The 18,180-nt window shown below is 43.0% G+C and overlaps 1 protein-coding gene across 2 annotated transcripts in view; it reads left to right on the top strand.

Moving 5' to 3' along the window:
• plppr1 (phospholipid phosphatase related 1) overlaps window positions 1-15,628 on the top strand; it is a 43,073-nt gene extending 27,445 nt beyond the window's left edge. For both annotated transcript variants that reach the window (XM_066651667.1, XM_066651668.1), the window contains exons 3-8: window positions 4,721-4,909; window positions 8,842-8,974; window positions 9,979-10,229; window positions 11,771-11,947; window positions 13,402-13,533; window positions 15,480-15,628. In XM_066651667.1, coding sequence (XP_066507764.1) covers window positions 4,721-4,909; window positions 8,842-8,974; window positions 9,979-10,229; window positions 11,771-11,947; window positions 13,402-13,533; window positions 15,480-15,512 — 915 coding nt within the window. In that variant the 3' untranslated portion in view covers window positions 15,513-15,628. The remainder of the gene's footprint in view (window positions 1-4,720; window positions 4,910-8,841; window positions 8,975-9,978; window positions 10,230-11,770; window positions 11,948-13,401; window positions 13,534-15,479) is intronic.
• The last annotated feature ends 2,552 nt before the right edge of the window (window positions 15,629-18,180 follow it).

The raw sequence follows: 18,180 nt of genomic DNA, 5'->3' as shown, positions 1-18,180 counted from the left end.
GCAATAAGCTCTTAACATATGGTTCAAGAGGGAAAAAAAAGCCTCAATGAGCCAGACAGATGTTGCAGATGTTCTAATCTGTATATTAAGAAACCGGTGCTTTTCCTGTTCGGATTCAAGGACTTTGTAATTTAATGGTATGTGAAGTACAAGGCTGCTATATTCAGCCACATCTCCTCCAGGTTCTGTTAACTGCCTCGTGAAAGAAACGTCTGACCTGTCGACCAGTGCACTCCGGTGTCAGGAATCGATCCGAGTGCTTGTTGGCCAGGAGAGTAATTGGCAGTTTGGCTGAGTCTTTAAAAAAGAACATTTCTTACACTTGGACGATTGGCACAGATTCAGTTTGCAGTTTCTCCACATCATTTGGATTTAATCATGGTTTTAGTCTTTAGTAAAAATGTTATTTACTTTTTAGTCTCACTGTAGTCTGATTTATAGTGACTAACAGGGATTAGACAGGTGGCTGTTATTTTAGTACAAACCTAGAATTTTAACATCAAATGGAATGTAAGTTGAATAGTATTAACATAAACATTAACAGCATCATTTAAAAACATTTCAACAAAGTTCAGAAAAGAAAAAAAATGACTAAAGAGGGGTTGTTCTTTGGGCTGTAATTTATAGAGTAACTGCCCCCTGCTGGTTTCAGCCGACTCAGCTCAGGGACCTGAAGGTTGTGGGTTCGAGTCCAGCTCCGGGTGACTGTCTGTGAAGTGTGTTCTCCCCGTGGGTTTCCTCCCGGTGCTCTGGTTGTCTCCCACAGTCCAAGAACACACGTTTGTAGGTGGGTTGTCGACTCAAAATTGTGTATGCTACCCTGCGAAGGACTGCTACCCCCTCCAATGATTCTGGATGGGCTCCGGACCCACCGCGACCCTGAACTGGATAAGCAGTTGACAAACAATGAATGAATGAATGAATGTTCAAATTTTAACACACTTTTTATTACAGAGCATTGCATTTCAGCTGTCAGTAATAATTGTAAAAAAATTCTTGGGGTGGCGGCACGGTGGTGCAGCAGGTTAGTGTCGCAGTCACACAGCTCCAGGAGGTTGTGGGTTCGATTCCCGCTCCGGGTGACTGTGTTCCCTGTGTCTGCGTGGGTTTCCTCCGGGTGCCCCGGTTTCCTCCCACAGTCCAAAAACACACGTTGGTAGGTGGATTGGCGACTCAGAAGTGTCCGTAGGTGTGAGTGTGTGAGTGAATGTGTGTGTTGCCTTGTGAAGGACTGGCGCCCCCTCCAGGGTGTATTCCTGTCTTGTGCCCAATGATTCCAGGTAGGCTCTAGACCAGAGGCGATTGCTCTAAGACTGCAAGGGAAGCTCAGCTTCCCTTAAAATGTCAAAAAATAAGTGATCAAATATATACTGTTGTGTGTACATGTCATTGAATAAATATGCACTACAACGCGCTCAACTTTTGTTCAGAATCAGCTTCTTATCACTGGTAAAGACGTGACTTTCCTCTCAATCATTCCCGCAGCTTCACAGTGATTTAACCAGTGCGGACGCTGAGTTCAGTAGCGAAGCATCAAAGTGCAGCGAAACGAGACGAGTCATTAGATGAATGCTGGGCTTTGTCCCGCCCATCAAACGCTCAGCGTCTCTGGGGGTCTATGGGGCAGTGGGCTGGCCTCGGCTGGCCCGGACGCACAGCTTCTGCATGGTGATTGGATGATCTGTCTGAGACTGAATCCCTTTTTGATTGACAGCGAAATGAGCGAATCAGCGATCCTTTGGTGTAAAGATCCGTGGGAGCATTACATTTTCATTCTGTTCTGAGATGAACCAGACTTTCTTAAACCTCTTAGCGGCATTTTCTTTGTTAAAAACGACTAGCGACAAATCAAGCTTCTATTTCTGGTTGTTTTTTTTTTGTAGCTGCTTGTGTTTGGAGACTGACTTCTATCACTCTTTCTGACTTCTATCTCAGTTTCTGTCCAGCGGGTGCTGCTGAGCCCCTCCACCGTCACAAAGCACTCACAGACGGACACACTTCACATGGGCCAAGGCCGTTTAAGCCGCCTAGCTCTGCTGGCCATTGAGAGGACACTAGTCAAGTCCCTGGAAAAGACGCCTTGTTGGTACGACAGGGTCACAGATCATTTTCTTGAAAAGGAACGGAGGGTAGAATTTACGTATAAATAAACCGACACATTTTATGATGTAGGCCGAAATTGAGCTTCCCCTCCTTGAAAGACCAGCATCCGCCACTGGTCTGGACCCACCGCGACCCTGAACTGGATAAGGGTTACAGATAATGAATGAATGAATGCTTGGGGTGTAAATACTCTGAGATGAAATTGCAGTGTGTAAAAGGCTTTAGAATAGTCCACCAACCAAAAATTCTGCAGTGATAAATGGCCTGAACCTGACCCCTGACGAAGCACTAGAAGGTAATTACAGGCTGTGTTCAGGCAAAAGTCCAAATGCTTTTTGTTTTGTTTTGTTACTGGCATTTAAACATAAGGCTTTTATGCTTCATCGCCATACAGCATCATCATTATTTAATTTTTTTATGATTAAAATGGTAAAAAGTCTTCTAAAGTGCTTTTCTCACATGGTCACACTCATGAAAGTATTAAATATCTCTCATCTATTTGCCATGAGGTTAAAAACGAAGGCATGTTCTTTTTCCTGCCCGGGAAATGCACGCAGCATCATTAATCAGCCGTGAAGTAGAGCAGCCCTGTTCCTCCACGTTGTGCGGAGTTATATAACCTATTACTTTTTTAAAAAGACACGCCTGTGGCCCTTTCTTCAGGAGCCCTTCATTAACGGAGCACAGAGAAAGGGTTTATGTAAGCCTTTAAGCAGTGGTTTAGAGATGGATAGAGAGGGAGAGTGAGGGAGGTGAGGATGAAGGAGGAAGAGAATCAGTTTGACAGTGGGATGTGGTGGAGGGGGGGGAATGAAGGGAAAAAAAGAAAAAGAAGCAGACGGAGTTGGTCGTGACTGTGTTTGTTTTGAGCTTGATGAATTACTGCAGATGTGCTCAGAGTTTCAATTGTTGGCAAGGAAACAAAAACATTGCAAGCAGAAAAAATAATGTTTTTGTCCGTACACCAGCTGAAAACACTCACTGCGCTTTGTAAACACACGCCCTGTGAACATTTAATGGCAAGAAGACCAACAGAATGAATTAAAAAAAGATTTGAAATGAACTACAGTTCTTTATATTGAAGTTACACTTGTATTAAAGCTACTGGGGTTTACACGAAGCAGGATTTCTCAGTTAAGCCTCAATGTGTCCGATAGGAAAAGAGCTGAGGGACGTTCTAATTGGACTGTCCTCAACTCTGGGCTTAAGTTAGTTGGCTAACTCATAAATCCTGCGTTGTGGAACAGCCTCCAAGTCAGATTACAGGCTTTGTTTATGTTGACACATCCTCTACAGGGGGCAGGCATAAATATTGAATTATTTTCTTATTCATCTATTTAAGTTTACAATTTCAAATAATTTAGTTATTAGTTAATGTTGGGAAAATCAAACGAAAAATGTACTGTTTGACAAATGTAGGGTACAATATATTTAATTTAGTCCCTTAGTTGTTTACATTGAAAACTTACTTTACTGTGAAGAAGACTGTGCAGTTATCCCTCCCTCGTTGAGGGGGTTAGGGGTGAAGAGCCCCCTATGATCTGGGAAATCTGCATAATATCTTTTGGCCCTCTCTTCATACCAGAGTAGACATGTGAATTTATTCTCTTTCTTTTATGGGATGTTTACCTTATTTTATAATTTGGGTTAAGTATTTATTCATATGCTGGATGTAGGTTAGGGGTGGTACGATGGTGCAGCAGGTTAGTGTCGCAGTCACACAGCTCCAGGGACCTGCTCCGGGTGACTGTCTGGGAGGAATTTGGTGTGTTCTCTCTGTGTCTGCGTGGGTTTCCTCCGGGTGACTGCCTGTGAGGAGTGTGGTGTGTTCTCCCTGTGTCTGCGTGGGTTTCCTCCGGGTGACTGTCTGTGAGGAGTGTGGTGTGTTCTCCCTGTGTCTGCGTGGGTTTCCTCCGGGTGACTGACTGTGTGAGCAGTGTGGTGTGTTCTCCCTGTGTCTGCGTGGGTTTCCTCCGGGTGCTCAGGTTTCCTCCCACAGTCCAAAAACACACGTTGGTAGGTGGATTGGCAACTCAAAATAGTCCATAGGTGTGAGTGTGTGAGTGAATGTGTGAGAGTGTGTTGCCCTGTGAAGGACTGGCGCCCCCTCCAGGGTGTATTCCCACCTTGCGCCCAATGATTCCAGGTAGGCTCTGGACCCACTGCGACCCCGAACTGGATAAGGGTTACAGATAATGAATAAATGAATGAAGGGATGTAGGTTAGTGATACTTTAAAATCCCTCATGAAAACAATTAAAAAAACCCTACAAAAATTTGAAAATAAAAGAAAAAAAATTGTAGGGACACTGTTTTATACATTTCTGATTTTCAAAAACGTTTTTGGTGTTGTCAGCTTCCTCAAAACTCCCTGCAAATTGCCATTTCATTTCTTCTGCCAGTCTGCAGTATATAACACGATGGAAAGTCACGATGTGGAGGGATCACTACCACTTTTTATTTCTCCTCATATTAAATGACCTTTTCACTGCCATCTCTAGCTGGGAGTTCATGACGGCAGGGATTTACACATCTCTCTGTGGATAACCATTGTGGAGTGGAAGGTGCAGGGACTAATGTGAAAAATGTTGATGTCTGAGACTGTGTTTCTCTTACAGTTGGTCATCATGGCAGGCACGGTGCTGCTGGCTTACTACTTTGAGTGCACAGACACCTTCGGGATCCACATCCAAGGCTTCTTCTGCAATGATGCTGATCTGCTGAAGCCATACCCTGGGGCAGAGGAGAGCAGCTTCATCCCTCCGCTCGTCCTTTACTGCGTGGTGGCTGCCGTCCCCACCGCTGTCGTGAGTAAATGACTACTGTATTTTTTAATAATACATAAATGAACAAGTCTAGCCTTTTGTGTCAGGATCAATAACGTGTTATTTTTTAAAAAGAAAAGCTCATGAAATAAAGGCACACGTACGCTCGTATTTTTCTAGGCCTCAGAGAAGTTGCCAAGACTTCAGGAACCCCTCCTTAAATGATCAGGGTTGGACACAAGAGGGCACTGTATCTTCAGTAAACGCAGTTCAGTGTCACTGAAGGATTAAACCGGATAGTTGTGAACATGAGAAGAGTTTCCGAATGAAAGCCAGTCTTCAGTGTCACATTTTCTTTCTGACCGAGAGGCAGCAGCGACTTCCACTTTACCCTTGCTTTATTGCCTTCATGAATCAGAGACCAAGCTGAAGCTAATGAATGGGAAATTAAATTAGGTGACAGGGCATCGGAGCGATCCGGATGGTATTATACACAGTGCACAGTGACCCGTAGCGTCCTACGACCCGTATGGGCCATAAAGCACCAAACACTAATGAGGTTTGACAGTGCATTTCCCACATACGCTGTGGAATGTGATCAGTAGAAAGATGGCTCCCACTTCTATCTCTCTCTGGATTTCGTCAAAAGCTCTTTCAGCTTTTTTTTAAAGGATAAAAACATCGTTTTTTATAATGCTGGGTCGTATAATATGTAGATCACACTGTTTAAGGAGAATGTGAATAGAAATGGAGGGAAACCAAAAGTAACTAAAGCTTAATCTGGTAAATCTTTTCCTCTTTGGTACGCATCTGAGTGGTTAGATGGTCACTTAGAACTGTCACTGAGGCAGATGTATGTCTCGCTGTTGATTTCCTTAAGAATAAACCAGAAAATATTGGGATATAATTATCTACGCAACTGTGGTTTTAAAGTCAAGGTTGAAAGTGTGTATTGAATAGCCACCTTCACTGTAAAATAAAATCATGAGCTATTGACGGTCATATTTTACTGCGGTAAGCCTAGTGGAGCTGATAAAACAAGCTTTTAACAGGAGCACAATGCTCTGGCCTCAGGAGTAAGGAAATGCATTAAAGCCGGACAAGCCCCGCGGAGAGGAAATCTTCAGTAGAGGAGAAAAAGCCGCACTGTTGGCATCCCTCTGGCATAAAATGCACTTATGTGGCAGCCTTTTTCCTCTCTTCATGGGCCCTGGGACGACCATAAAAACCTTGATAGCTTTTCTAGATGCTGAGTAACAGTCACATTTCAATCGATGTGGTAGGTAAACTTTTATTCAGAGGGAAATGAGGGCTTCTTAGAGGCTTGGAATGTGTTCTATTAATCAGCGATTCTGTATTTCATTTTGCGGTATTGAAATACCGAACGTATGAATCAACACAAAGCGACTAAAGAGGAGAAGAACATTAAATACCAGCCAGATTAGTACCACCTTGTACTCACAAATACAGGCAATGTATCAAACACCTGCCGTAGCAGTGCGCTTTGTAGGTTTACAGTAGCGGCAGCTCATTGTTATCGTCCACACGGGTATTTTATAAAATGTGTATTTCTACAGCTGTCAAAGCAGTGATTTATAAAAAAAAAAAATAGAATTCAGTCCACATGAATATAAAAACACTGGGTTTGTCAGCCTTTCAGTGCTCGAACAAAACAGCTCAAACCATGACAAAAACCATGTCCTTGACAAAAGACAAAACACAAACAAAAACAATAAACCATTCTTTTGCAACAACCATATTGTTGTCAAAGTTGTCCCACCCACTAGAGGTCTGACTGTGTCTCATTCAGTAGCAGTGACGGTGGCTCTGTCATAGGAGTGCTGGAAGTAACAGTGACCGTAGCGTATTCCTTCTCATTGTAATGTAAGTGTACATTTATTTGTAAAACTGAAGTCCTGGTGTTAAAACCAGCACTGATTTGATTGTGTCCACCACTGCCCAAAATGGCCTCTCCACGCTGTCCATCAAAGAAAATGGACCTCCCCAGGACCAAAGTTGACCTGATGGTATTTTAAGGGGAGAAGGGGGTAGGGGGTGGGGGGGGGGCACTCTCAGCACAGCAGTGACATGGTACATGGTAGTTCCATGTTTAGTGTGTGACGTGCTGGCATGAATGTGTCCGGCATAGCAATGAGTGTGTTAACATGTACACCAATAATATGATTATTAACGGATTTGGCTGCTATCTGATTATTCTAACATGGATGGCGTACTCCGATTACTAAGATAGGATTAAAGCCACTATCAGATTTCAAGAAATCTGCCAAAGGGAGTTTTTCAGGGTTTGTTTTTCTTTATTCTAATGTGGGGTGGGGGGGTGGAGCAAGACAGAGTTTCCAGAGAAGTCATTAATTCATTCATTGTCTGTAACTGCTCATCCAGTTCAGGGTCGCGGTGGGTCCGGAGCCTACCCGGAATCACGGGGCGGAAGGCTGGAACACACACTGGAGGGGGCGCCAGTTCTTCACAAGGCAACACACACCAACACAATCACTCACACCTATGGACATTATTTTTAAGTTGCCAATCCACCTACCAACGTGTATTTATTCCGAAGGAAACCCACACAGACACTGAGAGAACACACTCACAGACAGTCACCCGGAGTGGGACTTGAACACACAACCTCCAGGTCCCTGGAGCTGTGTGACTGCGACACTGCTGCCGAGAGAAATCAGGAAATACAAAATATTTATTTGTTAAATGCAACATTCTGGAGTCATAGCAACACAGTTCCAAAAAAAGATGGGACATTGTGTATGTGGCTTAGTGTTTAAACTTGATGAAACCGCTCCATCCAACAGGTCCAGACACTGACCACAGATCGACTCGAGTGTTGACCAAAAGAAACTGTAAAAAACAAGAAGAATAACGGTCTCTGTGTTGTGCAGGTGGTTGTACGTTTGTTTCTGGTCATTAATATTATCTTTTTAAAGTGACTTATAACGGACATCAGTTTTAACAGACCACACTTTTGAAGAACACTGATCCTCCAAGCATTCCCATCCAACACACAGCTGTCTCTATTTTTCTTTAAGATTAATCAACCCCTTTCACCAGACTTCGAAATGAGCCACAAGGCTGTTTACTTTACACTTTAAAGACAACCAGCGAGTTGAACTGAGTTTGCAGACGTGAGTAAACAATGGTGAATTTCAAGTCTTTTTTTAGTGGACGCTGATCAAGCAAAGAAAGGAAGCAGTTTCATTCCTCTACCTGCTTTGAAATAACATGCAAGCTGAGGAATGCAAACTCTGGACCAAAATGGCAATCTATACTTGATAAAACTTTAATATTTTCCCTGTTTCTATTCAAAATAACCTTGAAATAAACATGTGTTTGCATAGCTGTGGGTTCAGTTTCTCGTTTTAAAAGCACCATGCACATTTCTTTACACCACTGTGATTCTTCTCGCTCGTCCTTCACAAAACGAAAGATGTGGTGGGTGACCGTAGTAGCATATGTTTTTTGGGGCTGCCATAAGGTGTCTGTTACTGAGCGTGAAATGACTATGAAGATTGAGTTTCGATGAGGTAAAAGTTGCATGAATTCTGATCTGACTTCAGACAGAGGTCACTTTGCCATGTATTGGATTTGTATCAGCATCCAGAATGTGGCCAGCTGAACTTGGTACAGTCCGGGTTAATGCATTTTATGCTCAGCACACCACCACAGATAATACAGTCTATCACTTCTGGAATAAAAAAAAAGGACTGAGAATGATTCACCTCCCAAATAATCTGGTCTGTAGTGCTCCAGTGGAAGAGTTGGAGCAGGCAGAGGAATGGTGCATTAGTTGTGGACTAGAACCTGTAACTCTAAACGCATTGTGTACATTAATGGCAGGTTTTTCCTGATAAATTGGCCCGTAAATGTAAGTATAAGGTCTTCCACTGGAAGATAATTTATTTCCTCTCTTGGTTCAGTTTGCCGTTGTTTTCTCTGCTCTGTAGATCTTCATTGGGGAGATATCCATGTACGTAATGAAGTCCACCAGAGAGGCCCTTATTGCACAGGAGAAGACCATTGTTACTGGGGAGTGCTGCTACCTGAATCCACTCATTCGCAGGATCATCAGGTTTATCGGTGAGTCTCTCTCGTGCTTCAGAGTTCACTTTATGAGCATTGTGTCTTTTTAATGCAAGCGGTGTTGGCAGATGAGCTCTGAGCAGCTTGAGGTGAGGGAAGCAAGAAGCAATGACCTTCTGCCTTGTTCTGATTTTTAACACAGAACTAGACTGGTTGGTGTAGAGAGGGAATTGAAAGTGGGTTTACAGCATGTGTGCAAAATTAATTCAGGTTTAGGCTCAGCCAAGTTGTTTTAATATAGCTTGCTAACACAGGAAGAAACCAGTTTCTCTCTCTCACTCTTATTTCAAGAATATTGATAGAGAGGTGTTTTTAAGTGTAATTTAACCTCTAAAATCTATCTCTGGTCGGCTGTGAAGAGCTAACTCCTACAGCATCACTTGACCCTGATCCATAATTCAGGACAGACTTCAGTAATGGTGTCCTCCGAGGCCTGGTGTTGTGATGATATGGACCATACTATTGAATACTTTTCACTCTGAGCTCGTAGACAATCACTAACACTTGGGACAGAGGTTCGTTCTCTCTCTCTCTCTCTCTCTCTCTCTCTCTCTCTCTCGTGGGTGTTGGTAGTTTTCTCTCGCTGAACTCATTGCTCATGGGCACCTTTCAAACAATGAAAGGCTCCATGAATTATAACGCATTTTTCTCGACGATGTGCAATTTCACGCTGAAGCAAGTCAGATAGTATCACTGCGTGCATCACAAGAAGGCAAAAATTAAAGGAGGGAAGGAGTGTGTATTTGCACCGTATACATGAATATATAAACCAATGCTAGAAACGAAAGCCAGAATCCTGGTTACATCCGGCTGCATGTAAAATTGCAGTAGGAGCTGCTAATTACACTCTCTGATGAACCTAGTAATACAAAAAGAGCAATTCTGCCAATGCTGTGTTGTATTACTGCTTCCTAGACTCTCTAATCAGATTGCCTGTGTTGTCTGGCCTCTGATTGGGCGCACTGAGGCGAACAGAAACGTGTTGGCATTTCCCACCGCAGGTGTGTTCGCGTTTGGCCTGTTTGCAACGGACATCTTTGTGAACGCTGGTCAGGTGGTGACAGGCAATCTGGCGCCCTACTTCCTCACCGTCTGCAAGCCAAATTACACAGGCATGGAATGCCGCTTCAACCACCAGTTCATCTCCAACGGCAACATCTGCACAGGCAACCAGGTGGTGGTGGAGAGAGCCAGGAGATCCTTCCCTTCCAAAGACGCCTCACTCAGTGTCTACTCTGCTGTCTATGTCACTGTAAGAATCTGTTTTCACGGTTTTCATGCGGATATTTTTCTTCACGTTTAATCTGAGCTCTCTCTCTCTCTCGGGGGAAAGGAATAATGTTTGTTTGTTTGATTAGGTAAGGGATAGATTTCAAGTAGGATTAGCCAGGATCAAATTCAGCTCAAAAACGTGATCAGTAAACCACTGCCTGATTTCTAATGTAGTAGCGTGTAGCCTATGTTCTTTCTGTAAAATACTTTTCGTATGAGAGCATCCATTTTGGGTGTAAATTAGGTGTATATTCATTGCTACCTGTTGAACATTTTCCTGGGATGAAATCAGTCTGTCATAAAATGAATAACCGCTGTGTATTCCTAAATTTGTGAGCAGACAATAACCAAGTTATGCCTTGAGTTCAGTTATTATTATTATTATTATTATTATTATACACTGCACAATACCATTGTTTTGCAGTGCTGCTAGAACTCTGGAAACCTTCAGCATCAGGCAATGTGCACGCTACCATGCTTTAAAATGGCATCTTAAGGTATACTCTCCTGCTGAAGCCACAGAAAAAATAGGAATTCAGGCAAAACCTGTGTTGGAACATGGTCTGACTTGTACAAACTGAGTGTGATATTTCTAACCCACTGCCACGACTTCTGAATGCAGGGTAAACGTAAGGAAGAGCTCATCGGCACTGTCAAAAACTTGCTAAAGTCTGATCATTAATGCAAGTTAACATGGCTGAAAGTACCCCTCTAAACCAGCCTTGTTTTCTTGTAATCACCTGCCCTGATCACACCTGATCACACACTCTAGAGACTCTAGAGTTTGGAGGTAGGGTTTAGAAGTGGTTAAGTGATAAGTTGCCCCCTTGAGACTAATGTAATAGGAAGTGATTATGCAGAGTTGTCATCTGTGTTATATTAAACTTACATATGAATACGGTTTCTCCAGCCCTCCCAGTGTGAGTGACCTTGCTGAATGAAAGTCTTATGATACGGTTAGAAAAATCAATATAAGTGGTTTACATCGATGTGGTTCAAAGCAGTTTACAGTGAAAAGAGTGTGTGAGGTTTGGAGTCTGAAGGATTAACACTTCTGGGGGTGAGTGAGAGTGTGAGTGTGTGTGTATGCAGCCGCTGGGTTTGGCATATTCCATTTCACAGATGAGCCAGTGCCGGGAATAGCTGAGGCAACCCCAGTCATGTTAATTCACCAGCTCCACATCAGCATGTTCAGAGAATAAGTGAGTCTGCAAATTGTCCTTGGACTGAAGTGGCGAGGCGAGGGGAGGCGAGGGGAGGTGAGACGAGGCGAGACGAGGCATGGCCCTGCTCTCCTTGACTGACTCAAGTTTTGTTATTTACCCTCTTCACTTCCTCCATAATTGGCCTTAATCTCCTCAAGGTTGTCCAAGCTGTGCGTATTTACTTAAGCCTCGTTCTCCACTCACCTGGCAGGCTGACCTCTCTGTGTGAAATAAATCCCCCTGCCTCTTTCTGTGGCTCGTGTGTCTGTGATTGTGGGTTTGTTTGCGTATGTGCGTCTGCCGCTTGCCTTTTTAGATGTACATCACGAGCACCATCAAGACGAAGAGCAGTCGTCTGGCTAAGCCCGTGCTGTGTTTGGGAACGCTGTGTGCAGCTTTCCTCACCGGCCTCAACCGCGTGTCGGAATATCGCAACCACTGCTCGGATGTCATCGCCGGATTCATCCTGGGATGCTCTGTGGCTCTCTTTCTGGTCAGTTTCTTTCGATTGCACGTAAAGAAGCAAAAACATCTGGACTATTATTGTCTTAGATGTGATCAAAGTAAAACTACATTGCAGACATCAAAGACCACCTGAATTTCCTGTTTAAATTTCAAGAGAGATGCCTGAGAATGTGGAGGCCACCAGAATACCAGCCTCTGATAAAGCCTCAATAGTTGAGAACCAGGAGAGAACAAACCAACTCTTCAAATATGGGGAAAGTAATAAAATCCATGTGTCTGTCCTATCCTCCACCGGCAGAATACAACCGAACAATATGGGTCTGTAAGGAGGCAGAGCTGTTAAGAAGTCATTACCGAGAATTAGATAAACAAGAAAAAAAAATGCAGTGAAACAAATATGAGTTCTGGGTGTTTGCTTTGACTGCCCCAGAGTCTAGATCTCTGCATCATTGCATGAGCTGTTTGTTGTGGATTACTTAACTGTTCTCTGCCTCTCACTGTCAGTCTACTAGGATTTAACTTTGATAGAAAGATTAACTGTGTAAAGAAGTAAGATTTCAGTGAAAATTCAGAAGCTCATCTACTGAAAGAATGCTATAAAAATGTAAAAGATGAACACAGTTCTAATGAACATTAGTTGAGGCTTTTGTGTTGTGCTCTCTGAAATATTTTCTGCTTTTTTTTTCTTCCCAGAGTCTGAAAATTAATAACTTTAATGCTATCTTGCCTAAAAAGAATAAATAAAGGGTGGTTTGTGCTTCAGGCGGCGAGGCGAGTCAGCGGGCAGTGTCAGTGCCACACACCTGTAGCAGGGTCCTTGGGTTGAGTTTGTTGTGCTCTGTGTGTTCTACCCTCCCAGTTCAGAAACACTGTTGGTAGGTGGATAGGCTGTGTACAGTTCTCCTTAGGTGTGAATGAGTGTAATTGTCCACTGGTATATGTGTGTGAGTGACTGGGTGAATGTGTGATGGACTGGTGTCCTGTCCAGAGTGTGATTCTGCCGTGTGAGTCCAGGTATGCTCTGGAATATCACCGTCAGATAAACCACATTAATCTGTGATGTGTATAAATAAATCATTCTGAAGTGCAGTTGTTCAGTCATTCACATAAGATTTGCTGGCTACCAAGACAAAAATGTAGCTGTGTCAAGCACATTCTAATCTTTATTCTTAAATGACTGCAAATGCTGTCCAGGGACTGTTCCTGCCCTGCACCCAGTGATTACAGGCAGGCTCCGGACGCACCACGACACTGATCGGGATGATGTAGTGATTACTAATAAATGAATTCATTTTGAGCATTAGTAAAGATGCTGTACTTTACAGACTATGGGTAATATGGACCTGCCCCGAAGATGTTGGTCATTCGTGTCTGCGCTGCTGGTTCTCTGCCTCACTGGTCATGACCCCCGCTGCATGGTCAGTGTGTGTCCGAAGCTGTTTTCAGTTCATCGGTTTGAACAACACGTTCTCTTTTACACAGGGACTGTGTGTGGTGAACAACTTTAAAGGAGCCCACTCGACTCCGGTCAAACAGAAGACGGAGGATTACCGTGGCCTCCCACTGATGACGTTTCCCCGTGTGGAGAGCCCCCTCGAGACCCTCAGCGCACAGGTATGTTATTCACACTCATCACTTTGACTTCACTTTTAATAATCTCTTCCTGAATGGTTCTAATCCTGCACCGACAGGATTTTGCACAAGTCCAGGACCACATTTCATTTCATAAAATATCCATTCAAAGTTACTATTAACTGTGACCAGTGTCTTCATTTACAAACAGCGCTTTTCCACCAATGGTTACGTTCCTGATTTTTGAAACATGGTTCTTTTCAGTGAACTGACCTGCATTTCTACAAGTTAAGATGGGAACCAAGGATACGACATCAGTGGGTGGGGGGCGTCGCTGTGGCTGAATACAGCTCCAGAGCCAGAGATAAACAGTCAGTCAGGACAGGGTCATTGTTTATTTTTTGTCTACCGTGGAGTCAGATCAGAGTGAGATATAATACGTGTGGAAATGTTGCAGAGTTCAGGACATTCCTAAAGTAACCAAAAAGTAACCAACATGCCAATCACAACCACAGAAACACACACAAACAGAGTGTGTTCATGTCTTATTTCCTATTATTTATTTAGATGAATCTTTGTAAATGACCCTGTCCAGCTCTACAGGGCAGCAACATTGTATTTGAGGCTGAGCTCTTTCTTGAGTTACTGAAACTCAACACGCCCACAGTACGTGCTGAAAAAACAGCTCTTGTTTGATACCAGCTAGGAACAAACTTTTCTGGTTCACAAACCAGTTTATGTCGGTGGAAACGTGCCAAACGGTTCCAAATTTACTTTGCATCCAGAACGGAACCCACTCAACGTTGGTGGAAAAGCACTAAAAGGTAGCTCTTTAAGGAACCAAACATTCTTCAAAGGCGTTTCTATAAAGAACTGCCGATGAGGGGTCTTGTCATGGTTTACTGTATAAATGTCTGGCATTCTATTAACAGAACCATCTAATTTGTCTTGCGTCTTTCTCTGTGGATGAGCCATGTCTCATCCTTCAAGTTCCCCCCTAGACACGTACCATCAATTCCAAATTTGGTTTGGCTTCATAGCGTGGCTCGTGGTGGGTGGACAGGGGGTGCTTATGCTATAAAGAGATTATTTCTCATACGTCAAGTCTCACGACAGCCTCGTCCTCGAAGAGATTTGGAAACTTCTTTCACAATAACTATTTCCACCACATTTGGTGTCTATCACATTTGTGCAGGAGCTATTATATTTAGTCTGAATGGCTATATTTCAGTTGACTTCCTTTCTCTGGCACGCGCTGTGCTTTTAATTTCCAAGCGTTTACAGAAATTTCATGCTACGACGGTAATAGTCACCTTGCCTTGAAGCCGTCAGTGAATCGCTGCAGTAGCTCCCGGTTTCCATCTGCTAGAGCAGCAGCAGGCTGCCGTTTATTCCTCTTAAATCTGGGTGGGGAGAACGGATGCCGGAGTTTTTTTTTTGTAGTATACAGCAGGGAAATACAATGGTTCTTTTCCAAATTGATTTTGACATTCTGTGCAGTGGGGCGAATCCAGCCAGACAGCTCTATTGACAGTGAGCCAGAGAAAACAGCCCCTCTGCTTTAACAGGCCTGGTTCCAGAGCGGCTGCGGAATTCCTCTCACTTCTTACAAATGGGGAAAAACACAAACTCATCACCCCATCACGGTTTTGGAGAGTTGTTAAGGACAATGCCCTGAACAATAACGCTCAACACGTGTGGTAAGCAGGGGGAAATCAGGCCTCCTGTCAAGGGTTTTTATCAGGAGGAGAGAGAGGAGCGAAAAGCTTGATTGGAGAGGAAATGGGGCCGACACCTTGCTCCTCAGCGTCTCACGCTCCTCGGCTCCTCTCGCGTTGATCCTTTCTTGTTTTGTTTTGATTGAAGTATAATCACAGTTGGGACAGCGTGTGGTTTAGGGAGATGGAAGGTTTTCCAATTGAAAGAAACAGCAGACTTTCAGCGCATCACTCACAGTCCAATCTTTTCTGGTCTCTTCTCTCTTTCAGAACCATTCGGCATCAATGACCGAGGTCACTTGACTAAGGGGCCAGCACAGAGTCACCTTCGCTTCACCTCAACACTTCTAGGCACAAGATGTTTTTTGTACTGTCGCATAATGTAAAAAAAAAAAAACAAAAGAAAAAAAGGAAAGAAATACTAGTATTCTGTTGTTCCCAGTTAGAGGCAGATGTTTTGTACATTTTGTAAAAGACAGTGCTGTAGCTTCCCCTTCTGTTTATCTCTGATCGATCGGTTACATGTCAGGAGTTCCGCCTTCCTCGTCATGTTCTACATCACAAAGTAAAATACAGTCTATATATGATGTTATTGAAATATGGATGTTGTTATGTGGTATATGTACAAAGGATTATTTTATTCTGATTTTCTTTCCTGTAAATTTTTGGACAAAGATCATGTTTTTGTATTATTTTTGTTATCTGTATAAAACACTTTGATCAACTTTGCCTGCTGTTTTTCCAGGAATGTTTTTGGTATTCCTATTTTTTGATGTAATATAAAAAAAACGCACTGAATTGTGGCACATCGATTTTTTTTCTTTTTTTCTCCCCCCAATGGCATCTTTGAATTGCCATTAACTTCAGCATGAAATACACAGAACTGTTTGACAAACTATTTCATTATTTCTGAATTGTATATTGCTTTCCTTTGAGGTTTGCGTTTCATTTGAAATGCTGCATATATTTTTGATTTGTCTGTCAAATAAATAGTCTGTAGCTGAACTCCTGCACTTGGTGTGGCTCTCAGTGAGAATGCAGCACATCTGAATACAGAGCTGGGTATTTGGTTCCGTACGGTGACTTTCAATGACAGCTAAGGTACATTTTGATTGTTGAGCAGAGTGCAGATGCCTGACAGTCGTTCAGCGTGCCTTGACATGAAATTGTTCACTGTGGAGAGATGTAACCCAATCTTATTGTCTTTACCATGATAGTGGTGGGAACCAGGGGGTCTTGAAGTTGAACTAAAACAAGCCACCTCTGCACACATCTGACTACTTGGGATAGATTCACATTATACGCCTCATTCAGATCAGATTGGATTTGGTGATTTTGACAGCTCACGTTTATAAATAAGTGACCTGTATCTGTCTGTAACGTGAATGAACAAATGCCTGTCTCTGATATACCGTGTTACCTTGACTTACAAGTTTAATTCGTTCTGTGACCGAGCTCGTAACTCAATTTGCTCATACGTCAAATTACATTTCCCCATTAAACTGAACTGAAATGCTATTAATCTGTTCCAGTCCCCCAGTTTTTAAATAAGAAACATGTACTTTATTCATTCATTCATTCATTATCTGTAACCGCTTATTCAATTCAGGGTCGCGGTGGGTCCAGAGCCTACCTGGAATCATTGGGCACAAGGCGGGAACACACCCTGGAGGGGGGCGCCAGTCCTTCACAGGGCAACACACACACTCACAGATACACATTCACTCACACACTCGCACTCGCTTAATGTTTCTTTGGCAATTACTGCTATCAATAAGGTTTTTGTGGCTAATCTGTAAAGCTTCCAACTGGGTTTGGGAACAGTGCTGACAGCATTTGATGATATTAAACCACAAGGACATTACAGTGGTCCCCTCACATGGATAACAACTGTTACACCGAACCACCTGAGAACGCAGGTACACTGTCTCACCACAGTGCTGATTGGCAATACTGATGCTCATCACACTAATGGTGACGTTAAACTCATGTGCGGCTGCTCCAGTGCTCAGTTCATTTTATGCTTTTCGAAGATTATAAGTGCACCATTAAATAAAGTATACACAGCAAATTTAACACACTTTAACACTTTCAATGTTAATTTAACACTAATGATGTTGATTAACATTTCACATACAAAGTCACATTGGTGATGTTGCTGTGTACAAACGTTTGGCAATGCAGTGTAGCTACGTCAACATTAGACACTAAAGTTGTCTTTGGTTTTGTGGTATCTGCATTCTAAACACACTACTGGGTTCAACTGCCTACTGAGAGAAGCACTGGGTGAACAAAGCAGTCTGAAAGCCAGACAGATGTGGATGATTGCTCCCCGAGAGTCAGTGTGGTAAACCTGATGAACTAAACTCAAACAATTCTGCCTGAAAGAGACGACCCTGTTAGCAGCAGATAAGATTTTTATGCCTTTGTTTGCTTCTGCTTTCCGCACTGTGCAGGCTTTTAAATGGCTTTTATGTGTCAGTAGAGCCTACCAGCTAAAGGCCTAATGGACTGTGTGTCCTTTGCAGTCCTCTATTCCAAAGCCTTGCAGGCGAACTAATGAGCACAAACCATCAACAATAAACACAACCTCCTGATTTACAGATTCAGCCACGCCAGTGTTTTCAGGTCTGCACAGGTTTGTTGTTCCACAATTAGGAAGTGATCAAGGCGCTTAAAAGAAGTGAATGTGACATTATGGAGGTGGATTATGCAGGAAGAGAGATATCTGACCAGTTTATGCATTCTTTTATAGCTACTGCAGTCAGGTAGGACAGGCTTTCTAAACACTGGAAAAACACCTACATTATTCAATCCTGACCAATACACAGACCCTCTACACAACACTGAGTTTCCAGTCTGAGTGGTAGATACCAGTGTTTTTGCAGATTTGTTTATTTATAACCTTAAAGGGGACATATTAAACCACTTTTCCACAAGTGAACACAGTTCTGGGGTCTTAATAAAACGC

This window comes from Hoplias malabaricus, chromosome 18 (genome assembly GCF_029633855.1).
Source record: "Hoplias malabaricus isolate fHopMal1 chromosome 18, fHopMal1.hap1, whole genome shotgun sequence".
NCBI classification, from domain to species: Eukaryota; Metazoa; Chordata; class Actinopteri; order Characiformes; family Erythrinidae; genus Hoplias; species Hoplias malabaricus.
This window is presented reverse-complemented; position numbering and strand designations above follow the sequence as displayed.